Source organism: Mustela nivalis, assembly GCF_964662115.1.
Source record: "Mustela nivalis genome assembly, chromosome: 1".
Classification (NCBI taxonomy): domain Eukaryota; kingdom Metazoa; phylum Chordata; class Mammalia; order Carnivora; family Mustelidae; genus Mustela; species Mustela nivalis.
The window spans coordinates 47,030,519-47,058,514 of NC_139020.1; the positions used below are offsets into that span (position 1 = coordinate 47,030,519).

The 27,996-nt window shown below is 37.4% G+C and overlaps 3 protein-coding genes across 10 annotated transcripts in view; 2 read left to right on the forward strand and 1 right to left on the reverse strand.

Annotated features, from left to right (window-relative positions):
* The window catches only part of FILIP1L (filamin A interacting protein 1 like), a 48,749-nt gene extending 23,178 nt beyond the window's left edge, over positions 1 to 25,571 (reverse strand). For 2 of the 3 annotated variants that reach the window (XM_082695813.1, XM_082695814.1), the window contains exon 1: positions 25,446 to 25,571. The gene's annotated coding sequence lies outside the window, so the exon portion shown is untranslated. The remainder of the gene's footprint in view (positions 1 to 25,445) is intronic. The other variant, XM_082695815.1, reaches the window with a different exon arrangement.
* On the forward strand, positions 1 to 27,993 carry LOC309841057 (uncharacterized protein; the record flags this gene model as incomplete). Its single annotated transcript, XM_082683894.1, has 3 exons — positions 1 to 84; positions 25,451 to 25,833; positions 27,895 to 27,993. The coding sequence occupies 3 exons, from the start codon at positions 1 to 3 to the stop codon at positions 27,956 to 27,958; spliced, it is 531 nt and encodes a 176-aa protein (XP_082540020.1). The 3' UTR covers positions 27,959 to 27,993.
* CMSS1 (cms1 ribosomal small subunit homolog) overlaps positions 1 to 27,996 on the forward strand; it is a 384,418-nt gene that overhangs the window by 33,142 nt on the left and 323,280 nt on the right. The window lies entirely within an intron of this gene.

Below are 27,996 nucleotides of genomic sequence, written 5' to 3' on the forward strand. Positions count from 1 at the left end.
ATGGTTCCAAGGCCAAGTATCTTTTTGATGGTTTCTGGAAATCAGCTGGCATCCCCTTTTGTTCCCAATCCCCCATCCTATAAGGTAGGCATATAAAACTGACAATTTGAGTACATTTGCTCTCAGTAATTCCTTATTACTTATTTCCTAACAACCTGCTATTTCTGTGGGCCAGTCCCATGAGCACACCATAAGACAGTCAACAGGCTAGTCAGGTAAGGCCTGTCTGGGAGGGAAATAAGAGTTTATATGCAGAAAGAGTTATACTCCCAACCATCAACTCAGGAGCTAGCACTTCTGGTATAGTCAAGGGGCTTACCCTAAATCATTCACTGTTCTTGCTTTTTACCAAGAAGGCTGAATTTGAGTTTGAGGTTAGTTTCTGGACTTGAAGAAAGGCATTTCTATGCAGAGTTAGCAGGACTTTGTAGGATTTGAAGCTGCAAGCTTGACTTTTACACAGTGCCCTAAATAAACTGATTGTCATACTGCTAATTACTAATGTAGGGATTTGTGTATGTGCGTGTCTTTTCTTTCTTCAAATGTATATGAATACTTTCAGCAAATATTTGCTGTTGACTGGATTTTAGTCATTTGAGGTCCATAAATCATGTATACAAAACTTTTGAAGCCAAATGTTTTCAAAGTTACAGCTTTTCAAATTTTAGAAGGGCAGTAAGGAGCATCTATCATATATACAGCTCCAGCAAATCCTGTGGCGCCACCTCCTAAGCAAACCTCTGAATACTTCTGCAGTGAACCCTGTGAATAGTTACACTAAGTGGGGTAATTAAGATAATGAATAGCCTCGCCTCTATTCAGGCTTTGCTGCCAGATGATGAGTTCAGGTAAGAAGTGCATCCACAATTTAGAAAAGAATATTGCATAGTTATTAGCTTTTTGAAATTGCAAACAAGGGATTGTGGACGTGGAAAATGAAGATATAGACTATTGGTGTCTTTTGCTAAGGAGGGTATGGAGTTAAGGGCCCTACACCTGCTTTCTTCTTCAGTTGGATTAGGTTTTAAATGAAATAGTACCTTAATTTTCTGTCTCCATTATTTTGCTTCTCATAGTAACAGGTTTTAGGCAGTGATCCTGACTGATTTTATATGCTAATACAGATTATCATTGACTCTTGAGTTTGCTAGAAATAGCAGAAAAATGATTTTGAGAGCTTTTAGCCAGGGTACACATAGTCTTGAAAGCTGCATAGACCCTGAGATGCAAAATGCCCAGATATAAAATTCATCCCCTCAGAGCTGTGTAGTCAAATTATTGCTCCTTTTTTCATGAACAATTCCAGTTAACACACCTTTAAGTAGGGATGTTTGCATAATCTATGCTAGGGTTTCTCTATAGTCAGCACTATTGGCATTTTGAGTCAAATGATTTTTTGTTGTGGGGGCTGTGCTGTGCATTTTAAGATGTTTAGCAGCATCTTTGGTATCAACTCACTAGATGCCAATAGTAGCCTTCCTCTCCCCATTTGTGACAACCAAAAATGTTTCTGGACTTTCGTTGCCCAGTGCTTCCTGGGGCAACAAACTCCCTAGTTGAGGACAGTGAGTTGTGTGCTTAGGGACATTTATATATGTCAGTCTATCATTAGGGTTAAACTCTTCATTATTTTGCCTTACTCAGCTTTAGTTAAGCAGGTGCATCAAAAAGTTCCCACCTGAGTTGCTTATATATCTGGTGATTATATCTTTCCTACAAATGGCCTCTTCTTTACCAGTGCTTCTCACAGTTTAAGGTTCATTTGGATCACCATGAAAATTGAAGCTCAGGAATGTCAGGAAGGTATAAAGCCCAATGCCACACTATCTCTCCAGGAAAGAACACAAACTATTACCTCACCCGGGTCCACATACACTGTTTTTTTCAAGAAACATTCTCTGTGTTGGAGAAACTATCAACCCAAAGAAAAAATTATCTTAATCATTGTGTTTGAATTCTCTTTAGTTCATATCTCATAGGGCAGTGGTTTCTAAATGTTTGCTCTTCTATCTCCTAAAATAATTTTATTATGTACAACTAGTTTGTTCATATATGGTGTAGTCATAGCACTTCATTTAGCAAATATTATCTACCTTTTCTCAGCTTATTGAGGTATAATTGACAAAACTATAAAATATATAAATTCTATAACATGATTTGATATATATATATATATATATATATATATATATATACACACACACACACATACATATATACGTGTATATATTGTGAAAGGATTCCAAGTTAACATATTCATCACCTCACATATTCACTTTTTGTGTGTGTGAGAATGCTGAAGTTCTACTCTCTTAACAAATTTCACTTATACAATACAGGATTATCAGCTGTAGTCACCATGTTATATATTAGATCCACAGAATTTATTCATCTTTATAACTAAAAGTTTATACCCTTTTACCACCTTCTTCCTGTTTTCTGCCCCCGCCCCCATCCTGGCAACCACCTCTCTACTTTCTGTTTATATAAAGATCAGCTTTTTTTTTTTTAAGATCCCCATGTAAGTGATACCATGCAATATTTGTCTTTCTCTGTCTGGCTTATTTCAGTTAGTGTAGTGCCCTCCAGATTGTCTTTGCTGTTGCAAATAGCAGGATTTCTTTCTTTTTTAAAGCTGAATAATATTCCATCTCATCACATTTTCTTTATCTCTTCATCTATTGTCAGACACTTCAGCTGTTTCCATACTTTGGCTATTGTGAATAATGCTGCAGTGAACATGAGAGTTGAGATATCTCTTCAGAGATGGTGATTTCATTACCTTTCAGGATATATACCCAGAAGTGGGATTGCTAGATCATAAGGGTAGTTTTTAAAGATTTCTTGAAGAACCTCCATATTGCATTCCATGGTTCCATTTACATTCCCACCAACAGTGTACAGGAGTTCCCTTTTCTTCACATCCTTGCTAACACTTGTTACCTTTTATCTTTTTGACAGTAGATAAGATGTGAGGTGATATTTCATTTTCATTTCCCTGATGACTCGTGAGGTCGAGCACCTTTTCATATACCTGCTAGCTATATGTATGTCTTCTTTGGGAAAATGTCTGTTCAGGTTCCTTGCCCATTTTTTAATATATTTGGGGTTTTCTTTGCTGTTGAGTTGTATGAGTTCCTTATATGTTTTAGATATTAACCCCTTATTGGAAATATCATTTGCAAGTATCTTCTCCCATTCCATAGGTTTCCTTTTTGTTTTGTTGACAGTTTTCCTTGCTGTATAGAAGCTTTTTATTTGACAGAGTTTCAATGTTTATTTTTCTCTTTTCTTCCCTTGCCTGAGGAGACATATCTAGAAAAATGTTTTATGGCTGATGTCAGAGAAATTACTGCCCATGTTTTCTTATAGGAGTTTTATGGTTTCCTGTCTCACATTTAGGTCTTTAATCCATTTTGAGTTCCATTTTTGTGTATGGTATAAAAGAATGGTCCAATCTCATTCTTTTGCATAAGTTGTCCAGTTTTCCCAGCACCATTTATTGAAGAGACTCTTTTTTCCATTATGTATTCTTGCCTCCTTTGTCATAGATTAACTGACCATATGTAAGTATGGGTTTATTTCTTGGCCTATTCTGTTCCACTGATCTGTGTATCTGTTTTTGTGCCAGTGTCATACTGTTTTAATTACTATAGCTTTGTAGTAGATCTTGGAATCTGGGATTGTGATACCTCCAGCTCTATTGTTACTTCTCGAGATTGCTGTGGCTGGTGAGGGTCTTTTGTGGCTCCATACAAATTGTGGTATTAATTCTGTGAAAAGTGTTGGTGTTTGGTAGGGATTGCATTAAATCTGTAGATTGCTTTGGGCTGTACGAACTATTTTTGTTGTTGTAAAGAATTTATTTATTTATTTATTTATTTGTCAAAGAGAGAGAGAGAATGCTAGCACAAGCGAGGGAGAGGCAAGCAGAAAGAGAAAGAAGCTCCTGACTGAACAAGGAGCCTGATAGGCAGGACTTGATCCCAGAACCTGGGATTGTGACCTGAGCCAAATGCAGATGCTTAACTGATGGAGCCACCCAAGTGTCTCAGTACGGACTTTTTAACAATATTGGTTCTTCCAGTTCATAAGCATGGAATATCTCTTTCCATTTTTTGTGTCATCTTCTATTTCTTCTATCAATCTTTTATAGTTTTGGAGTACAGGTCTTTCATTTCTCTTGGCATAAAATTCAAAAAACATTGCTAAGACCGATAGGGAGGAGATTACCCACTATTTTCTTCTAGGAGTTTTATAGTTTCAGGTCTTACATTCAAATCTTTAATCCATTTCCAGTTGATTTTTGTGTGTTATATAAAATAGTAGTCCAGTTTAATCTTATATATGTGAATATCCAGTTTTTTCAGAACCATTTTTTTTTTAAGATTTTATTTATTTATTCGACAGAGAGAGATCACAAGTAGGCAGAGAGGCAGGCAGAGAGAGAGAGAGAGGAGGAAGCAGGCTCCCTGCTGAGCAGAGAGCCCGATGCGGGACTCGATCCCAGGACCCTGAGATCATGACCTGAGCCGAAGGCAGCGGCTTAACCCACTGAGCCACCCAGGCGCCCCCAGAACCATTTTTTGAAGAGGTCCTTTCCCTGCTGTGTATTCTTGGCTCCTTTGTTAAAATTTAATTGGCCATATTAGGTTTTTTTTTCTCGATTCTCTTTTCTGTTCCATTGATGTCTGTGTCTGCTTTTTATGCAAGTACTATACTGTTTTATTTGCTGTAGTTTTGTGATATAGTTGAAATCAGTGTTCATGATGCTCCCAGTTTTGTTTTTCTTTCTCAAGATTGCTTTGGCTATTCAGGGTCTTTTTGTTTACATACATATTTTAGGATTTTTTTTTTTTCTGTGAAAAATGCCATAGAGATTTTGATAGAGATTACCTTGAATCTGTAGATTGCTTTGTAAAGTAATACTAATCCTTATAATCTGTGAACATGGAATATTTTTCCATTTATTTCCATTTATTTATTTCCATGTCTTCTTCAGTTTATTTAATCAGTGTTTCACATTTTTCACTGCAGATTTTTTTTACCTCCTTGGTTAGATTTATTTCTAAGTATTTTTTTCATTTTATTCATTTTGTTGCTATTATAAAATGGGACTATTTCCTTAATTGATCTTTCTGATAGTTCTAAAAGGATTTTCTGATAGTTTATTCTAAAATGACTTTTAAAAACACATTTTAGGGGCACCTGGGTGGCTCAGTGAATTAAGCCTCTGCCTTCGGCTCAGGTCATGGTCTCAGGGTCCTGGGATCAAGCCCCACATCAAGGTCTCTGCTCATCGGAGAGCCTGCTTCCCTCTCTCTCTCTGCCTGCCTCCCTGCCTACTTGTGATCTCTCTCTCTCTCTCTCTCTCTGTCAAATAAATAAATAAAATCTTTAAAAATTTAAAAAAAAACACATTTTAAAGCTGCCATCTACAAATTTGTACTCAAGGTTTAAATAACTGCAGAAGATATATATTAACATTTGCCATATAATCTAAAATCTAAAACGTCACCCTTGGCAAACCAGTCACCTAAATCAGATATTCAGGAATAGTCTGACTTCATTTCTCAACTTAGGTAAATGTGTAAATACGTATCTCTTTGGTCACCATTTTACTCCTAAAAGGGATAAGGCACAGCAGCTTGCCCTGAGTTGTTCCCAGAGAAAGAAACAAGCACTGCTTCCCCCAGTGGTTCTGAAGCTGTTGCTGTGCTGCTTTCATGGGACTCTGAGGGCGTAAGTCTTTCTGTAGTTGTCCCTGTGTCTGCGGTGTGCTCCAGAGAAGTTTCCAGCCCAGGAAGATGCATTTGGTAAAATTTTAAGTTGGAAGACTGTTTTGAAAGGATTGGTGCAGAGCTGGGAGCACAGACTCTTTCTTTGGAAAGTCTTTGTGTACCCTCAGGGTAGGTGTACCCCAGTCTCGAAGATTATTGTCTTGGAGTACTTACATTCATGTTCAAGTACTGATAGCACAGGATTATAGGAATAGTCACCGAATCCTGTCCAATAAAAACAGGTTGTGGAAGCTGGTTTTATGGACACAAATGGAGGTAGTTAAATCCAAACTAGCTTAAAGCAGTGTCTCATTACAGCTTTTCTTTAGAGTTTCTGTTATGGCTTAGAACTGTTATAACTTATTGTGGTTTATCACTGTTGTTATGTGCAATACCAGTTCCTTGTTTTTTAAAAAATATCACATCTGTCATCTTGAATGTTCTTTGGTACTAACCATAAGGTTGGTTCTTTATTACAAATTACACATTCAGAGGGTCTTTTTAGTTTTTATTTACATACACATATGTCAGCACACATGTGTGACTATATCTGTCTCCTCTATGTGAGACACCAAATGAAGTATTATTGATAACACATATGAAACAGATGGTTTGTCTAAAATGTTCTAATGTTGATACCCATTATAATTTATAATTTTTAACTTTTGATTTTGTCTTATCTGCATTACAATGAACCCTACTAAAATATAAGCCTCTTAAGAATTGGGCACATGTCTGATTCATTTGTTTCTTCTACAAATATGTCTGCCACAAAGCCCCTTACATGTGAAGGGTATCAAGTGTTTGTTTTATTTGTTTACCCAAATGAGTGTTTTTTGAATGAATGAAGGAATGAACAAATATACCTTCCTCTGGAAATATTGTAGTATTGCCCTGAATAATTTTATTCCTTTTTTAAAAGAAGATGCTGTAGTGTTTACTCTGTGCATGGTTTCAAGTGTTTAAGAAAATGAGGTATAAATGGTTTTCCCATTGGTGTTTTCCAAATACATTCTTGGACTTCAGAAAGAATTAAGACTTTTGCAACATCTCTTCTTTCAGATTCCTGCATTAGAACTGTATGTGCTTGCTTGGTTGACAAGAGAGATTGGTGATAAATGTCCACCTCAAGCCCCTCACTCTCCTTTGTTTATTTCATCTCTGCAAACAAAGGAGCAGTTCTTTTATTTTTTCGTTAGAGTCCAGAGCTCTGCTGGACAAATATATTACACAAGTAACATTAATTAGCAATAGTAAATGAAATTGGAAAGGAAATAATCATCTATAATCTGACCACCCTAATACATCAATTGTTTCTATTTTTCCAGATTCTTTTCCAGTTGTTTTTTTTTTTTTTTTTTTTTGACACCTGGCCCATATAAATAAATGTACGGTGATTATCAAGAAATAAAACCAACAAACCATAAGTGACTCTTAATCTCACAAAACAAACTGAGGGTTGCTGAGGGGAGGGGGTTTGGGAGAAGGGGGTGGGATTATGGACATTGGGGAGGATATGTGCTTTGGTGAGTTCTGTGAAGTGTGTAAACCTGGTGATTCACAGACTTGTACCCCTGGGGATAAAAATATATGTTTATGGGTCGCCTGGGTGGCTCAGTTGGTTAAGCGGCTGCCTTCGGCTCAGGTCATGATCCCAGCGTCCTGGGATCGAGTCCCACATCGGGCTCCTTGCTCCGCAGGGAGCCTGCTTCTCCCTCTGCCACTCTGTCTGCCTGTGCGCTCTCTCTCTCACAAATAAATAAAATCTTTAAATATATATATATATGTTTATAAAAAAAAAAAAAAAAAGAAATAAAACCAGTTCCACAAGCCATTAATGGCATTATGTTGCTTCTGTTAGCTGAAGAAATCAATATGTAAGTAGAGAACAACTTCAGAGTCTGCTTACCTTCTCACCTGTCATTTTTAGGAGATACGTACTCCACTGTATTTATTATCTGGATCTTGAATTTAAGTTTTTGATGTTATGAATATGGCAAGACTTGTTCATTTAATTTGCAAACAACAAAGGACTGTAGTTAGTACTGGAGCTATACTGAGATCAACAGGGGAGGGTTCATTCCTGTTCTCAAAGCATCTGTAGGCTGTTGGGGAAGAATGAGCAGATAGTTCCAGTGCAATTCAGTAAAGATTCCAGAGCAGTAGTTCTCAAACTTCTTGGTCTCATGACTCATTTATACTTTTAAAAATTATTGATGACTCTAAAGAGCTTTGATTATATGATTTATATTTTTCAATATTGACTATATTAGAAACCCAGACTAAGATTTTTTTAATGTTTGTGTATTTATTCATTAAAAACAATAACCCATTGTATACCAACATGTTTTATGAAAAATAACTTTTTCAAACCAAAAAACTAAGTGGGAAGTGTTGCATTGTTTCCTGTTTCTGCAAATTCCAGTGTCTGGCTTAACTGAGGACAGCTGGTCTCAGTTCTTTTTCATACATTCTGTAACCTGTCAGAACAGTGACATCACAAAACATCATGTAGTCTCTGGAAAACTCCTTGTACACTTGTAAGAGAATGAGAGTGAAAAAGAGTGTGTTACTATAAAAATAACTTTGAACTTGCAGAGCTCTTGAAAGGGACCAGACTTTGAGAACCATTTCTCTCGAGGATAGACAGTTGAAGCATAAATGACAATTACGTCTTTCTCTGGAAAAGCCTCTAGTTTGGGTTGTCAGCTTCTGCAGTGAGTGAGCCCTTCACTTCATCCTTCATCCAGATTCACAGACCTAGTCACTGCTCCAGTGTTTCCATCATTAATAAAATTAGTTGTTTGTTCCCTACCTTGGATAGATAGAAGATCCTCTGCCTTCAATACCTCTCTCTCAGTTCTTAGAAAAATCCTAAATGACAAAACTGTCTCCCTAAAACACTGTGTTTTGTTTGAAACCATAATTTGATATAAGGTCATGGAAACCACTGAATTGCCTGGTTTTTAAAATGCATCGATCCATAGTGCTATGCAAGTCAGCTGACATTTAATTAATTTCAGATCTTTATGAAGCCGTTACAGTGATGACCTACCATGTGCAAGATAACATGCTTGTTATTTGTCAGTTTCCCTTTTTCTGTCAAAACCTGGAAACCTGTATACTTTTCATAGCTCTGGTTATACCTTATAGTAGTTTCCCATCAACAAACACATGGTGTGATATACCAAATTCTATTTGATCTTTTCTTAGGATATATGAAATATTGTTCATTCTAGTCCTAAGTGTGTAACTTCACTTTGATGGGCCTCGGTTTCTATATTTGCTTTTATTCTTTCAGAACTAGTTTAATACATTATGTTTTCTTCCTGACTTAAATGTTAATCACTAAAGCAGAAACTACGTACATTACGCTGATTTATTCATTTTTGTATCTGCTCTCATGGCTAGACTTTAATAGTATGGTTATGATTATATTCTACCATGTCTTTCAGCAACTCTTATTAGTATATAATTTTAATTGTCACATTGCATTGATAGCAGCTACATTCATAGTTAAATAACCACAGAGCTCTAAGCAGTTTGCAGAGTAATTATATGCAATTTTTTGGAAAGCTTCCTTAGGCTGAGATAGGTTCTTGATAATCAGGCTTGTAATTTATGTTTCTTTGCTCTACTCCCTTTTTCAATGGGACTTTTCACTGTTTAGTCTGATTTTTAGGAGCACTCATAAAAATAGCTATGACCAGTCTTTTTTATTCAATGTATGCTACTTCCTTTTATTTCTCTCACAAGTCAGAGGTTCTTTAAAAAATTACAGCTACAGCATACCATAGTCATAATGTAATGCTCCATTCATTTGACTTGGTCAGCAAGATCTAGAAGAACAGTAACACTTTTTTTGGCATCTGCTAGCTGAGTATGAGTGTACATCTGTGTCTGCTTTATATCCTTATTATTGAAGATCCTGTCATCATCACTGAGATCATTTAGAGACACCATAAATGGGTCCAGATCCAGCAAGCTGAGTTACTGCTTTCCTTCATTGTGAAACAAGAATTGGGGCATGAAGTGACAGAGGAGGTTTTAGCTGGTGTCAGAGGAATATATTGTAAAAATGGGGCACCGTGAGTCAGGACTTTGCATTATCTGAACAATTTTGTTTGGATCCCCAGGGATTACAGGAAGTGAAATAGTAAGGTGAAAATAGTCAAATGACCTGTTAATTATAAGGAGCTTGTGAGCCTTTAGCAGAAAAACAGGATCCTTACAGGAGCCTGTGAAACCCTCAAATTGGACAGAGGGACAGGGGTTGGGGCAAATCTCACTCTTTCTTAAAAACAGGGAAAAAAAACAAAGACACTGAGTGGGACCCAGTGCCCCTAGAAAGAAAAATTGCTGAAAGGTGTGGTTTCAGACCAGAAAAAGGCCACTTTGAGAGCTCACAGGCACAGAGCTTTGAGAGTAAGGCTATAAGGAGAGTATTTTCATTTTGAGACCATAGAATCTGGGTTAGAAAAGACTCCACGCCCAATCAAAGGGCCAGGTGCGGACTTGAAAAGTGCTCAGTTTAGGCCTGAGAGAGGAAATCAGAACATGGAAGTGATGATAGAGATAGCACATATAATCTGTTCTAATTACTTAGAAACTGATTTATGTGTTATCTCTTTAGTGCTCTATTGTCAGTTAAGGAGCTTTCTGTAGAAAGAACCATTGGATGATGTATGTTCATTTAACACCATTGATCTGATGCCTTTCCACCCCCCATTTTAATTTTCATATTAATAAAAATATCTACCCAAATGGATTTTTTTTTGCCTTGCTTTGAATATGTTACAGCTATAAAGAAGGAGCTTTGAAAAAACTGCGAATACACTGCTACACTAAGGAGCTTATTCTTTTTTTTGTGTTCTTACCCCCTTACATACTCTGAATGAGGTTCTTAATTATTTGAAAAAGATCCCTCAGATCACTATTTTAACATTTTCTCTTTTTCAGACTTTTCATTTCGATTGCTACTATGCCAAAAACAAAACAAAAACATACACATCCAAAAAAATCCCTAGCCCAGTCTTTCATCAGATTGAGACTTCAGGTCATTAGCTGACTGAGTTTTAGGTGGACATCTACCTGATCTTTAAAGGCCTACCTGGGCCAACGACAGCCATGATGGCTTCCTTTTGCTGCTTTCTCTCTCTCTACAGAGAAGCATTCAAAAAACTACCTAGCAGGTGATGCCTTGGGTTGCCACAGATATGAGTTTGCTCCTGTATTATTCAGAGTGCCTTGTCTGGGACACAGCATACATATAGCTGCCTTTAGGTTTAAGTTGGTGATGGTGGTGATAATATTGGGCTTGTTCCTAACACTTTATCATTCTTTCCACTCCTTCCTCCCTCTTTCTGTGGTTGATTTTGTACTCTTTCTGATTTGTGTTCTAAATCTTAGCCTTTTGCCCCAAGGTAGCCTTCTTTAGGATAGGGCTCATGTCCTCTCTACTGCTCTAGCAGTAGATGGCAGTAAACACTGCCAGGTAGCAGAGTAGAAAGGGACAGGCAGGATACCTGACAGGGAGCAAGTATACTTGGCCAGTGTTGCAGCATCAGTGGAAAAGAGGCAATAGAAGGGACGTAGGGTAGTGCCAGAAGGAGAAATTCAGATTCTGGGGTTCATTTTTCAAGCCAGAGTTGAATCTTGGCTTTCCTGCTTCTATCTAGTACGACTGAGAAAGCAATTTAACTTCTATGAATCTCACTTTATCTGTAGAATGGGGATAATACTGGAGACTCCCTCATAATAGTGTTGTTCTGAGGATTAAGTAAAACAATCCATATAAAAGCTCCTAGCATTCTACCTGTCACAATGTGTATCAGCTATTAGAAGTAAGAAACTGTCTTGGTGAGGCAAAATAGAAGAGTACCTCAGCTACAATGGTCTGGACTAAAGTAGGAGTCACCTAGGAGAGAGAGTCAGAATGCATACTAGAGTGAAAGATATGATTACCTAATCTGTTTACCGTGATTTATTTTCAGGCCATTGATGGATCTTTTCAGCCACATACATAGTTAGCACATTGACTGTCATTTTAGGCCAGGATTTCTCAGCCTTGAAACCACTCACATTTTGGTCTGAATAATTCTTTGTTATGGGGGCTGTCCTATACATTGTAGGATATTTAACAACATCCCTAGCCTCTACCTACTCAATGCTGGAATAACCCAGTAATCCCCAACTCAGTTGTCACAGCCAAAAGATGTCCCCCAACATTGCAAAAAACCTGGGGACAAAAGTCATTTTTAGTGGAGAATGACCATTTTAGGGCATAGGTAATTTTTTGGGAAACTTCTATTAGATCTTTGTTAGTTGTCTCTGATATTCACAGTGCTTTTCATAATCTGCTGCTCAAGTGTATGTGGGATTAGCCAGTATTTTCCATTTCTCTTTGGTTTACAGATCTATGCCACAGCTCTTCTCCCTTCATGGTAAAGAATAATGTCATGAATGTGCATCATTCAGTGAAATGCCAGCATATTACAATGGATGCTAGTAGCTCACCTTTCCAAACCCATCTAATGTTCTGCTCATCTTACCCCTGTTCTTCATTCCTGGAGTTTGAACATGACCTTCTTTGCTGGGATCAGATACTCTTAGACTTGTCTTCTTGGGTACTCAGAGACAGTGTGGGCTGACTACTTGGTGCCGACCTGGAGGGAACAGTCTTTTTCTGTATATGCTGCTTCCTGCCAGGTATAGTTTCTCTCGTGAAAAATGTGGAGAGACTACTGAGGATGCTTTATAATGTTTTTTGTTGAGCAATTCATAAAATATATATATATATACATATATATATATATTACTTTATATAAAGTAATAGGTTGAAGAACACCCGAATTGTCTGAGAAGCAAGTTGTTTGAGGTTTTCATATTATTATATAATTAACTTTGTAATTAATTTGCTCAGTTTTAACTCTAACCAAGTCTGAACTTCAGTTTTGGATGGTAGATTGGCATTCTTAAATATATAATACGTGTTTAAAACTATGTATATTAAAAGGTAAATTGTATCTTTCTCTCACCTCATCCTTCATCTGCCCATACCCCTTTCTGAACCTATAACCACTGTACGTATTTTCTCTTATAGGTATTTCTAGAATGTTTTTATATGAGTAAGCAAGCAAATATAAATAAAGATTCTTATTCTTCTTTATACAAGAAATAGCATTCTGTAACTGTTCCTCTGTCACATTGATTTTTGCAGTTCAACATTTTCTTAGAGATCTTTCCATTACATCAGGATTCTTAAGCAGAGGTAGGAAAAAGGAATAAAAATCAGCATCACTGCTAAATAAAATCCTCACAACTTCATGCTAAAGAAATAAAATTTGTAGGCTTTTTAAAAATCAAATAATATAGAGGGAATCATATACTTTTGCTGTTTTAAAACTTTTAAAATAAAAGAAAGTTCATATAAAAGATAATTTTAAGATAAATTGTAATAGTAGTATTATTTGATTATAATTTTTACAACAGCACCTTGATTACTGTATATCTGTCTTTAAAATATATCTGTGTGTAGCATCTGTATCTTCTTAGTTGAGAAACTGAGGCCCAGGCAGATTGCATAGCATGCAAGGCCATTATCATGGTAACCCTGGAACTGGAAACTGGAAGACTCCAATTCCCAACTACTATCCAGTGTAGGATTTAGCTTATAGAACAAGACAAGCGATTAAAGGTCTACTCTTTGCCACTTGATCTTACTTAATCCTTATAACAATGCTATGAAGTATTACTTCCATTTTATAGATGAGGGTACTAACCAAAAAAACTAGAATTTAGACAGGTTAAATAATTACCAAAGAGCACTGACTATAAAGCTTGTGTTCTTCACACTTAAATCAGACTACATGCTAGAAAGCCAAGAGTACTGACCTTGAAAGAGTTTCCTCTTTCTCCCATCCCATGTTTTTAGTGTTCATTTGTTCATTCCTGTACTCTCCCACCCACACCCCACCTTGGCTTCTTGACTCCTGTCTTTGCTCACTCTGCTCCAGGCATGCCACCTTCCTTGTTCCTTGAACACAACAGGGCCTGTGTTTTATGTACTGGTTACTTCCCCAAGGATCCACCCAACACCCTCATCTCATCTATTACCATCTAGTATACTATATTTTACTTATTTAATTGGCTGGCTCTCCTATTAGAATGTAAACTTAATGCAAGTGGGCAGGGGTGTGTGTGTGTGTGTGTGTGTGTGTGTGTGTGTGTATGCTTTACTCAATAACTAGTCAGTTACTGTCAGTTTTATTCAATGCTATATTTTTAGTTCAGGAACAATACTTGGTACTTAATTGGTATTCAATAAATATTTGAACAAATACCTATTCTGCTTTTGAACTGAATACTGTGTTAAGGATTAAGGCTGTAACTATAAGCAGTAGACACATCATAAGTAGTTACTTCCCTCTACAGTGAATGAGTAAGTTACTGTTTATTAAGCAATTATTATATGCCATGTACCATGCTAGTCCTGGAAACAATCATAGAAGGCAAGTGTTAATTGTCCTCATTTCACAAAAAGAGCAACTGAGGCTCAGAAGTTAGATAATTTGCCAAAGGTTCTGCTGGTTAATTGGCAGAACCAGAATGCCAGTACAGTTTTTTTTTTTTTTTAACAAATCCTGTTTCTCATCACCAAGACATACATCCACAGCTCCTATTGCATATATATTACGTCCCAGCATCTCTAGTCAGTAATTGTGTTGTAACAGTCTGTCTGTCAAAGGTATAGAAAATCACTGCCACTTAAAATCTTGTTTTGTCACAGTATTTCTGTATAGGTTCATGATTACTTTGAGCCTTGATGATGAGACATTAATAAATATTCTCTTAATTACTGTAAAAATAAAGCAAGTTCAATCACTTGGCATAAATTCATAAATATTTTTGGATGGTTTAAAAAATTGTGACTTTGCCAGTAAAAATATCTCATGTTCCCCAGAGGAGGAGGGTTTGTCATAAATACCATTTCCGTTGAACATTTCAAGGAACTTAAAGTTCTCGGAAAATATTTTTAACAGGCAGCCTTTTTCTCAGGCAAACTTCAAGGGCATAATACCATATACCCTTAAAAGTGTGGGTGCATTTGCTTTATCTTTTTAAGAATGTTTATAGGTATTTCTCTTATTGTTCAGAATTCATATATATTTGGTTGTTTCTTACGTGTCTTAGTGGATTGACGTAAACAGACATGGATTCTTTAGAAGAGCATTCTGATACAGCTGCAGAACTTTTAAAATCTCCATTAGTCCCCTTTTTTTTTCTCTTCCCAGATCATGGGTTATTTTCATTCAGCTATCGCAAATAGGTGTTTTGGAAGATTAGTATAATTCCTTTCTCTAAACACTTATTCTTCGGTAGGTTGCTTTTCTTTCTTGTATTTTCTCTCTTTTAAAAAGTTACAAAGATTATATCCTTTTCAAATCTTACTCTGAGCCAAAAAATATTTTTTTAAGCCTCTAGTTCCTGTAAGTCTTTAAGGGGGGAAAAAAAAAAGGCTTTCCTCTCTTCTTTGGCTTTCATACGTTAATTCACTGGTGTTCAGTTTGTCAGATTTAACATAAAAGGCCAAAGCAGAGAGCAGCCTTGTGCCAGAATGGATGAGTTCACTGGTTTTCACCTCCTTGTAGTCTGGCTGCCTTTACAGAGGCAGTGGCTAACGTGGTATGCTTGGGAAACCAAACGTTTCCTAACTTGTTAGTGGGAAATTAAAACTTCAGAAATTTAGAAACCACAACAACGGAGGCTTATATTTTATTGTGACTACTGAGTCACACAGTTTGCCATGATAAACAGGCTACATAGGAGCCACAAGAGTAAAATTTGAAACATTTTGATCCCTAGAGAATTCCACCCCACACCTTCCATTTTAGCTATAGTAGATCAGAAAATAAGGAGCAAAGGAACTATGAACATTTGATAGCACTAAATAGTAGTAACAGGTCGGGGCAATTGGAGGATGAAGGTGATGCTTGGCTTGGCTTCCTGCTGAGCAAACAATCAGATCATGAACCACAGTGAACATCCTCCATCTCCCCTCACCCACTATTTCTAGTTCATGAGGGTTACTGGTTTCTCTCCATGATTTTTTTTTTAAGATTTTATTTATTTATTTGACAGAGAGAGAGAGAGAGAGAGAGAGCACAAGAAGGCAGAGAGAGGGGGGGAAGTAGGCTCTCTGCTGAGCAGAGAGCCTGATGAGATGGGGGCTTGATCCCAGGACCCTGAGACCATGATCTGCACCGAAGGCAGAGGCTTAACCCACTGAGCCACCCAGGCGCCCTGTCCATGATGTTTTAAAGAGCTAGAGCATGGGCTGTATGTAAAGTTTAATTACAGACAGGTGGGAACATTTTAATCTAGAATCCCTTGAAATGTAAATGACTGTTTGTGTCTGTGTATGTGTGTGTGTGTGTGTGTGTGGTCTGTGTTTTGCACCCCCTGTGTGCATTGTAAAAACTAAAGTTATTTTGGCCATCTAAGCCTTGTTTAATTTTCCCCAACTGACAGTTCTAAGCATTTGGGTTAGATTTTCCTTTCCTACCATTCCCGAGTATTGAGAAGACAGAATCCATGAACACAGAGTTTGATCCTATTATCTCTTTAAGTTGCGTTCTTTTCAGATGAATGTGTTCTAGAGAATATTAATCTTATGTAGTAGGAGGCAATTCAATCAAGATACTACAGTGGTTAGCAACAGACCTGCTAGAGGTGAAAGCAGTGACTTTACACTCTGCTTCCCCCGGCTTTAGGTCTGCTACTGATTTTGCTCCTCAGCAAATTTCATCCATTTAGTTATGTTTATCCCTGTGAGAAATCTGTTAGTGGCGGAATTTAAAAAAAGAATGTCATAAACCTTGTATATATGCTATATGAATACCCATTCATTGATATACTCTGTCCATATCTGACCTTGTGATTTGAATTTTAAGAAAGGTCAAACTATTTCAGATTTGCAGTAATTGAAAAAAGTGTTTTTGAAAATACTGATTTCATTTTCAAAGTTCACTTGTTCACAAATAAAAACAAAGAAAAAAGCAAACCCCAATTTTCAAACAACAGAAAAGCCACCTTCAGAAGAGCTGTGTTTCTAATGTACAGGGAATGCTAGACCAAAATGTGCTACTGACTTAGCTCTATGACTCTGCCTTATCTTATCTGCCTATCACCTCAGCTACAACATTGGGAAAGCTATATAATTCGATCTGTAAGGTTTACAAAGCCTTTAATGATGCTCAGATATCAGTTCCACAGAATAAAAACCCCACCAACCTTTAAACTCCTTTCCTCCTTTCTTTTTTGTACAGCATTGTGTGCAAATTCATATGTTAAAAAATGTATATTTTGTTTCATCAGAAGAGATTTTCTGACTTATCAAGGTCCAAATGGTTCATAACTACATGGGACCTTAATTGGAATTTCATGGGATTCAGATTTATTTTTCGTTCTTTATATGTCAAGTACTGTCATTCAAGGTTATCTAAGTATGCTATGAAAGTAAAGAAATAAATCTTTCAGTGTCTGACACTTAAAATGTTATGCTAAATTTGAAAGTACACTAAAACTAAAAAATTAACACCTAGGAAGACGTACTTAAGAGTCCTAATACTTAGACTATTAGGATTTATTGTCTGTGTCTAGGATGTGATGATATAGGCTCTTCAGCCCATGTTGTAAGGTTTGTCTTACCCATTTATTTTATTTGTGTGCCTCCCAGACATGGTCGGACTTTTGAAGTAAAACAGGGAGATCCTAGGCTAGCTTTTAATAAGCCTTTTGCTCTTTGGTCATTTAACTACTCAGCAACTTGTTTCTTATTTCAGGTGACTAAACACCCTTTAGAAGGTTCATGTGGGTTTCTCATAAGAGGGATTCCCTTCTAGCAGGGAAATCAGAATAAAAGATAACCTCACTTTTCAGAGTAGCTGAGGTTAGGCACTAGACACATGGATTCTCTCCAGAAGGCTTAACCCTTTACTTCACTTTATGGCTGGGTATAAGAGAACATGAGCTCTTCCCGACTGCATCCTACAAATCACCTTCTCTTTGTGCTCAGGCAGCCCCTTGTGCCTCAACCTGATGGAACCCTATCTATAGCTTACATGATGATGGAGCACCATCCTTGTGGGCAGACTGGCATAACTAGAAGAATCATGGGTACCATTTATTGAGTGTCTACTCTGGGTCCTGCACTGTGCCAAGTGCTTTATTGTCACGTTTAATCTTCACTTTAAGGAGATGGCGTCCTCTCTACTTAAGTCCAGGTTGGTCTGAAGGCCATATACTGGATTTAAAAATCATAGTTTGGATGTTGGGATCCTGGTTTCAGCCTTTTTTTTTTTTTTTTAATTTAACCTTAGATTCCCTTTCCATGGTAGACTTCCAAGGAATATATCTGCTATCCTTTTTGGAATGCTCCATTCAATACCTTCCATTTACATTTCAGTTCCCATCTTTTCTTTGAATGTTTGTTCCCTAACTTGTCTGGCTGATGCCCCCTTTCTGAGTCCCCAAAGCCCTAACAAGTTTTGTGACACAAATACTTTATATTGTTTTATATCACTTTCTAATTTGTTTTGGGGTATTAGTTTTGCTCTTGTACTAACTCCAGGCTCTGTGAAGGACTTGGTACCTCTGTATCCCCAACATAGGTTTGCATTCAGTATGTACTTGATGACCAAATGATTGAGAGTTCAGAAGAACCATTTTCTTAGGGAAGCATAACTCAGAATTTGCCCTTGTTAGAGCAGAAGAAGAAGTAAAGATTTGTTGCTCTTGTTCCTGTCACTTCTGAGGAAGGACAACCCTTTAGTAAAATGAGGAATTCACTTGGAGACAAATTTAAATAAAGTCTAGATGAGGGAAGGCCCCCAAAGAATCTTAACTTTGCTTGTGATTCTTTGCATCTTTACCAAGCCCAGTGAATTTTACGGAATTGTAAGAAGAATCTTGTGAAGCATAATTTTAGGGGAATTGAGTGGAACCCCAAATCACTTGACAAGAAATTTTTCTCACCTTTCACTGAAAGATCTGTCTGCCCATTTATCTAGTTCCATGAAAGCCTAAAGGATAATATGCAACCTCAAAAATTTTCTTTTTAGTAAGTAAAAAATTACTCTTTAATAAGTAAAAAAATTTCTTTTAGTAACACAGGTGTTTAATTATCTTGATAATAAATGAATCAATATTATGTTTAAAAAATAATCTTCCCTTTAGTCACAACAAATTACTTCTCACAAAACTCCACAGAGTGATTTACCTCCTCTTCCATTCCCAATTAATAGACTAACAAACTAAGGCTAAGGAACATGAACAGCATCTCACTACATGGCCCTTTGTTTTTAGCAAGAAAGAACTTTCTCTGACCTTCTCAAGCTTCTAAGCCAAAAAGTACCTCCTTTTCTTCACATATAATAGCAGCAGTCACTTAAGTCTTGTCAGGCCAAATGTGATGACTCTTTCACATTCCTTCTCTGATTTCTGCTCAAATATTTGTTTTTTGTTTTGTTCACTTAAAAAAGAATTTTATTAAGAAAGAATTTTTAAAAGAGGGAGAAAAGGGGCGCCTGGGTGGCTCAGTGGGTTAAGCCACTGCCTTCGGCTCAGGTCATGATCTCAGGGTCCTGGGATCCAGTCCTGCGTCGGGCTCTCTGCTCAGCAGGGAGCCTACTTCCTTCTCTCTCTCTCTCTGCCTGCCTCTCAGTGTACTTGTAATTTCTGTCAAATAAATAAATAAAATCTTAAAAATAAATAAATAAATAAAAATAAAAGAGGGAGAAAAACTTAGTTCACCTTTAAACTTTTGTTCCAAGACTGGTAGGCCATGAGATACAGTAAGTCTGGCAGATTTGCTTCTGTCTGAGCCACTCATCTTGAAGGGCTGACCTCATCTTTGAGGCTGTTCTTGGTGCAGTGATTTGGTGCTCTCACAGGCTCAAATACTGCAGTTTTGTTAATCTTTTCTCTGTGCTTAAGAGTGGACTTTTTCCCCTCAGAGTCCTCCCATTTTCTTTGGCTAATTTTTCTGTAGTGATATGACCAGTAGCTTGTATTTTTATATAGTCTTCGGTTTCAGTTAAAGAGATTACCCTTAGTGATTACTGCTCCTTATTCTATCCTTCCCCAGTATTGAGATACGCTTATGCTGGATGAGTGTTTCCTTTTGGGGGTTTGTGGGAGCCAAGGCTATGGTAGAGACAAAAAGAGTGGAACTTGGATTTATGAACCATTATTCTACTCTTTAGTCTAACCACAGAGATAACACTATTTGTCCATGCCAATTTGGTATCATCAGTAAATATACAAGCAAGCTTGAAGATTGACTCTGTTCTGGTTGATTTTGTTTTTTCTTTAGGAGTCCCACATTGTTCACCTTCACTTAATTTTTATGTATAGCTGACCTGTCTTTCTTATGTCACTTTTTCAGTCCATTAAAAAAAAAAAAAACAGGGACAGGAGCATTGTGCAAGAGCTTCTTAGACATGCCTGTGAGTGTTAGTAGGTGAACTTGGGGTAGTGACATGTTATGGTGTATGGAGAAATTAGTTGCTGGGCCTGTTGTCCTGCCTTGTGCTTAGCACAGTACCTGAAAGATACTCAGTAAATCTTTGCTGCTGAAGAAGAGTTACAAGCCCTCTGCTGGCTTCAAAGATTGACATTGGAATTAGCTAACTGAAACTACAGAAAAATCACTCCTTTTTTGTAAAACCTGGCAGAGTCACTGAACTACCCACAAAAACTTCACAATCAAAGTGTATACTTTGTAAAAGGTAATCTGGTTTCTAGTTACAGCAAGCACGTGCTGTTTGGGCGCAATGACTGCATTTTGTAGGCCTTCAGCTGAGGCACAGAGATTAGGGGAAACAGAGGAAGCTACTGTTCCCTAAGGACAAAAACCACTACATTCAGCTGATCCATATTTTGCTTCCCATCCATTCCATGCCCCACAGCTACTCACCTGGTTCTTTTTCACCACCTTTATTCTTATTCTTTGGGAAGGAAGTTAAAGTGAAGCAGGTGGAGGTAGGCAGAAAGCAGAGAAGCATCTCACTTAGTCTGCCTACACAACATGTGGCATATAGTACAAAGTAGATTTCACTGCGTTGACTTCTTCTGAGCCTGATTAGTTACCTGGTTTTTGTGTTTGTAGTCAGTTCTGTGTAGTTACTTCAGACAGTGGTAGAAATACTTCAGACAGTGTTCAGAAATACTCTTTTCTTACCAAGTATGGAGCTTCTACGTTGTAAGTTAGTTGTACATTTATCCAACACCTTGTCCCAGTGACACACCTACTAACTATAGAGAGGTACTTTGCCAGGTACTAGGAATAAAATTGGTTGCAAAACTGACCCTCAAGGAGTCCTAGAGACAATAGACAAATAAGCAGTTAATATGTAATTTAATGTTAGATAGCAGTGCATTGCATGAAGGAAAGTAAAGCAAGGTAAATGTCACCAGGAGCTTATAACCTTCATTAGTTAGTCTGCAGTTCCTGAGGAGGCTGTTTTAAAGGCATTGAGTCACTGAGTTTTGAAAGGGAACCTGCTAGCTGGGGAGGTATGAAGAGTGCAGAATGCTTACTTGGAAGATGCTGATCGAAGTCAGTTATCAAGTTGTGGTTCAGACCTGAATATCTTTGACACAGAGCATACATTCTTTCTGGGAAGTCACTCAGCTTCTAAGCAGAGTGAGCTTTGTGCCCCACACCACCAGGACCTTTAGGAGGAGTTATTTGTTTTCTTTGTCTTCCTTTTATCACTTCCCTTCCATTGTAGTAGCTTGATTGAACTCTACTGGTTTTCACCTCCCTTCTTTCCCCTTGCCTTCTTACTGCTTATACTTATTAACAATACTTTGAACCTTTCTGCCTTTTTTTTTTTAATTGGTTTTATATCCAAATTAACACCTCCAGTGCCAACGCTTTTTCTGGGGCTTCGTCCCTCATCTCTTTCTAGAACTAATTTAAGGAGAAAGCAAAGGCTGTAGCTCAAGAATGCAGGGGGCCCTGGCTCTGCTTCTGAGTAACTCTCTGAGCCAAGTCACACTGTGAACATCAGTTTCTTTTGTAAGGTGAGGCATTTGGATCAGATGGCAGGCTTCTTCTAGATATAAAGCTCTGTGGACATTCCTTGCCAGAGAGAGAGACAGAGAGAGTGTGTGTACATTCTCTGGGGCCTGGGGATCCCATTGTCCTTATAGAAAAACTTAAGAAGTTTCTTCTCAAACTCACATCTGTGGAGTTGAGTGTTTATGTTCTTTTTTACTGCTAAAACTGTCCTTTAGGCTAGAATCAGAAGTTATAACAAAAATCAAGAAGTTGGGTTTGGCTACACCTTAACCTGACCTAATGGTACACTTACATACCTAATGCTTTACATAATTCCTTATCCCCCATAACACACACACATACACACAAACACAGCATTCCTCATGTTTATCGTTTAAAAATAGTAATTGTCTGTTTAAGAGTTAATCTGATTTTAGAACCAGTAGGGAGTAGCAATGTGAGATGGTCAGACTGGAGATAGAACACTGTTAATGTGTCATTCTCTGTTTGGGGGCTCAGAATTAAAACTGCTCCTGTCCTATCTTAATTTGCTAAAGCATCTGAGAGAACAAGCATGAAAAGGGAATGTTTCTCCCATATCTGAGAAAGAACCAGGGGACTTTCCTTGGAGAGTTTTTTCCACTTTTGTTTTGCTCAGCTTTCCCAATCAGAGGTAGTATTAGTACAGAAGAAAGCCAGGGAAAGATCATCTCAACTCTGCTTTTTAAGAAAAAGAAGGCTGTAGGAGGGCTTACAACAGTGTTGGGATGTTCCTTTAGGAATTAGTGCACCTACCATTCGAGGAAGAAACTGATAAGCCCATATTAAATGTAAGTGATTGAGTTGGTGGGCCTATAGATATTATAGTGATGGCAGAAGCAGCCACAGAAATATTTCTTTTAAAGTGTGTGATGCTAGCCGCTTATGCAGTGTCTCTTCATCTTTAAATCTTTATTTAAAACATAATTTACAGAAAGTAGCCAATCAGATTACATTGAATCTACATTCGTAGTCAAAGACAAATAAACTTTAAAAATCATTTAAAATTAATGATATACTCAAGAGGATAAGGTAAGATGTGTCAAATTTTTCTAATATAGTGACCAACTATGTGAACAACAGATTTCAGTACGTGAAGCAGGTTGAGATTAATATTGCTTTACATCTTCTGGTTATTATTCCACAATATCCAGTTTTTATAAATAGTTCTCTTCCTGCCTCCCTTCCTTTTCCCCTTAAAGAGAAGGCTGTATTTTTTCTATTCACCTTGTAAAAGCATTCACGTTGCTCTGAAACATTAGATATAGACAGAACATGTCCTAAGAGGGAAAAAAAGGGATTTTATTCTTGGTTTTCTTTCCATTTTCACTTTTCACCTCAAAATCCATTTATTACCAGTTAATTTTGGGGGGCGGGGAGGGAAGGAGCAGCAAAGAACCCTAAAACAAAATTCACAGCCTTTTGAGAAAGTAAATTTATGGGAATTGCAACTGGACTTGAAAACTAAGAAGTTCAGAGCTTGATTTGTGTTTTCATGTTGGCTCTTTCTATAGACTTCTTCACAGCATTAGGAAAATATCACAAAAATACCATTGCTTCACATTGAAGTTTAATTGCCATAAAAGGACAAATGAATTTATTAAGCATAAAATTACTATGTGCTTCATTTGGAAACATAAAAATTTATATTCATTCTACTAAAACGTTTTTTTTCTATCATATAGATTGTCCAAAGGACTAATGCTTATTCAGAGAGCCCACTGTGTGATAATGTATCCACGATAAATTTTGTTTAACTTTCAGTTTTAAAAGGGTCTTAATGGGTGATTTGTTCTTTGAGCCATGCTTTATAGTTAATAAATGGAAAGAAAGTGTGGAATATTGAAGTGTGTCACTTAAAGATTTAAAAAAAATATGCTTGCCTATTTAAAACAATAAAGTGCAGACCCTGGGAAACACAGCTGTTAAAGATTTAATAGAGGTTATGATTTTCACCAGTTGAGCTATAGTTTATGGTACAGATGGCACTCTGGGTATAACTGAAACAATAATTGGTGGGTTTTGTTTCCCTCCTCTTCCATAAGTTCCAAAGAGTGGAATACCTTTTTACCAAAGCAAGAATTTTTCCATTTCCAATTACAGCCTATATCAAATAAGCAACTTTGTGTTGCATATTACGTACTTCACAGTGACCTGGGTGTTGGCCACTCTTTCTTCTCATTATGGTAGGCTTCCCTAGATTTGAAATAACAGTTTTAGGGAAATCCTCCTTTTCCGTACTAACCTGCAGTTTATATAGCCTATCTTCAGACCAAATAACATACAATTTTTCTTTTAGAATACCGAAACCAAAATCTTGCATTGCTCCAAACAAAATTAGCAAACACAAAACTCCTATGAAGCAGAAGTAATAGGCACCAATATTATATGTTTTAAAATACTCAACCACAGGAATTACTAGAAACACAGATAAATTCCAAATTTGGGGCATATAGAAAATGCTGTTTCAAGTGACAAATAAAATAAAGAGGCTATTTAAAAAGGGAAATAATTGTGATACATTTCTTAAGTTTTATTTTACAGTATATGTTTAGAGCAAATAAAGTTTGATGATAAATGATTTTTTCATCTCCTATTCCAGTGTTTTAATGTGACATAGTATATTTTCTTCATTAACTCTTCTGCTAATTTTTATTCTGAAAAGTAAAGTAAAATATGCAGATGTTCATCCAGGTGTTCAATATCATATGGTTAAGTGTTCATTTATAGCAAATAGCCTGTTCAGGGTTTAGATATAACTTAAAGTTCAGAATGCCACTGATCACCAAAATTCTTCTACAGACTTTACCTTTTAAATGAGCATTTCTACATAACAAACTATTGTCCAAAATATTACTCTAGAGAAACTAGCATTATCTTTAATTTTCAGTGCAGTTTGTCATTATCCACTGATTGAAATAAAAAGTTGGAACTCAAAATTATGAGAGTTACGTCCATGTTCAGAGTGACAAATGCTTTTTAGATTAGAGTTTGTAGGATTTTTTTGAAGCTTAAAAAGCGCTTAGCTTTTTATGTTACATTCATCCTAATTTCAGGATATATTTCTAACAGTGATTTCTAGTCTTTTATATGCAAATTCACAAAGGGGGAGGGAGTGAAAATAGGCTCTAATAAATCCACTACCATGTGGTAGTGTTTGGCACTTTGTTCTTGTTAGACATAAGGGAATTCAAGTCCGAGGAGAGATAAGATCAGATTTAGTTGTGGTATTACAATATATCCCTCCCACCACCCTTTCCCAAAGATTTCTGAACACAGGCAGGATTCAGTTGTGGCTCACTTGGAGAGAGCTTGTAATATGTAGTCATCCACCAGCACTCATCATTTAAAATCAAGTCCCAAATCTCTTTTCTCTATCAGAGTAAACTTTTTAAGTTTTGTGTGAGTTGAAAAGGTTTTGAACCTAGGGTTCACTGGACGCGCTTTTCGAAACCTGTCTGCAGTTTGTGATGCTGATAACTTTAAAAGACACCTACAGTCCGCCTGGCTTTCTGACAGCAGTGCCCCTTGCTGGAGCTGAGCGGCTCTCCCGGGCTTACCTGAGCTGCCTGCGCCGGGGCCGGGCGGGGACCGAAGGGGGCCGCACTCTCGCGGCGCTGCGAGCGGGCTGTGCGCGCTCCGGGAGTCGCCCGAACAATGCGAGCGGGGCGCTGAGCGCGCCCGACCTAAGGGCGTTACGTCACTGCGCTGCCTTATAAGGCACTCCGCGTGTGCGGCGCAGGCGGTGGGGGCGCGGGTGACAGGCAGATCCGCGGCGACGGCGGTGACGGCGCAGCAGCGGCAATGCGCCCCAGGTCCGCCGACGTTCGGACCGTGTGAACGGACTGTCGGTCCCCGGCTCCCTGCGGGGAGGGAATGGGCGGCGGGCCCGGGACGCCGGCGCCCTCCTGCCTGGCTAACCAAGTCACTGGGGGTCATGGTCCATCCGTTAGTAACTTTTTTCCCTTCTAGGGCTTTAAAGCTCTTGCTATTGCTTCAGATTCTTAAATGCACATCCTGTATTCTTGTTTAAACTTTTGTAAATACATTGTTGTTACATTTGTTTTTTTGGTTGCTGGGGGGAGGCGAGAGAGGGAGCCAGAAGCTTTTTTTGGTTTTGGGATTTTTTTTTTTTTTTGATATATCCCCGGGGGTGATTTAGACTTCAAACCTCCTCTTTCCTTTTTGTAAAGAGTAGGGGTCCTCAGAGGATAGTATTTTATTTCCTGATGATGTAACTACCAAACAATTCTTCAAGTGATGATGGGAAGGCCAGATGAAATCTGATTTTTTCAGTGTTTTTCCTGAAAGAACCCCCTAGTTCTTCATTTCTGCATGCCTGTGTTTTAACGAAAGTAGTTCAAACTAATGTTTATTTGTCAGGTAAAGTTTTATTAAAAAAATAAATGTTTTGTGCTATACTTTCAAGATAAAGTATAAAAATAGAACTTGAGGACCAGTTTTAATCCATTTGTTTTCCTCTACCAGCAAACAAAGACATGAGAAGAAAAAAGAAACTGATCAAATATGACTGAATTAAACCTCTAGTATGGGGCAGATTTATAAATTCTTTTTCTGGGAAATGAGAACTAGCCTCTTAATTATTTTGCACATTAATAAGAGAAGTAATCTCTGAAGTTATAGCTAACTAGGTGAATCTGCTTAGTGAATTAGGGCTATGGCTGCCTTATTTGCAAGCTTCAAATGAATTGAGTAGTTTTAGTGACTTAAGTCTATTTAACTCTTTAAAAATAAACATTAAGATAGGATTGTTTCCTATTATGATGTACATAGGTTTATAGAATTACTGTTTCCATATGTTTTGTCAAACAGGAATAATGAAAATAGTTTTGTTTCTTTTCCTTAGTTTGGAGTAAAGGAAGGCTGGTTGCAGAGAATATATAGTGAGTGAAAATGGTGAAAAAAAGATATGGGGCACAAAAACGTGTGTCATCTTTTCTAAACTGTGAGCTCACTTTGATAGGCCTTCTAGATCACTCTCTACTGAGAAGCCTGTTAAACTTCTGCTTTTTATATATATACCGTTTTGAGAAGCCAATGACTATACCCTTCAATTGTGGTTAAAATTTAATATTTGATTTATACCTTTTTATTACAATTTTAGATTAGTTTTTTAGTTTTGTTTTTCTACCTTATAGTTGTGAAGGGTATTTGAATCTTTTTAGTCTCCTGTACTTGCCCTTTACTTATTAAACATGTCTTTGAGATTTGTATGCTAGATTTGATTCATTATAAATGAGATAAAATGATTGTGGTGAAAGTTGCATAAATTCCTGTATCTCAGCTTCAAACTGGTAACAAAGTATCTTTAACCTACGCCAACATTTTTATAACTGGTTTTGCCTCCTTTCCCTTTATAGGTACAGAGATTTCCCAACATTGGACTCTTTTCTTTCCCACATTTTTGTACTCATGCTTTGCGTTTACTTCCGTATTTTTGATTTCCCACTTCCCCTGTAAACTGTGCCGCATTATTTCCTTCTTTTGTTTAACTGCAGTAGCTGAAGAACAGAGAAGTTAAGTGTATACAACCCTTGTCTAGGGTTTTGAAGTAAGAGAAAAGAGGATTAGAACTCCTTACTCCTTGTGTGCCTTTCCTGGTGTCCCGTTACTCCCTGAAGCAGTGATCTCTGATCCAGCTATGACTCAGCATTCTGACTGAGATCATGGTGTATACCACTCTTCAGGAACCAATAATAACATTGTTGAGCTTTTTAGTTCATGCTGGTCACAATGCTTAGTGTTCTACAAGTACTCCATCATTGTAACTTGGTATTAGTCATACTTTTCAGATGAAGAAACACATTTGGAAGGGTAAGATAGCTTGCCCAAGGTCATATTGCTAATAAAGTAACAAATGTAGTGATTTGAACCAGTGTTTATGTGTACAGCCTTAGTCTTCTTTTAATGCTTTGCTCAGAATCTCTCAGAAGTGTTAGTAAAGAAATGCTTGTATTTAGTTCAGAAGTTTCTATTTTTATTTTCTAGACTGAATGTTACACCAGGAAAACCAAGACTGACCTTTGCAGGCCACCCACCAGAGCCACCCTGATTATGTGCTGAATAACCCTAGGGAAGTCATTCACATTG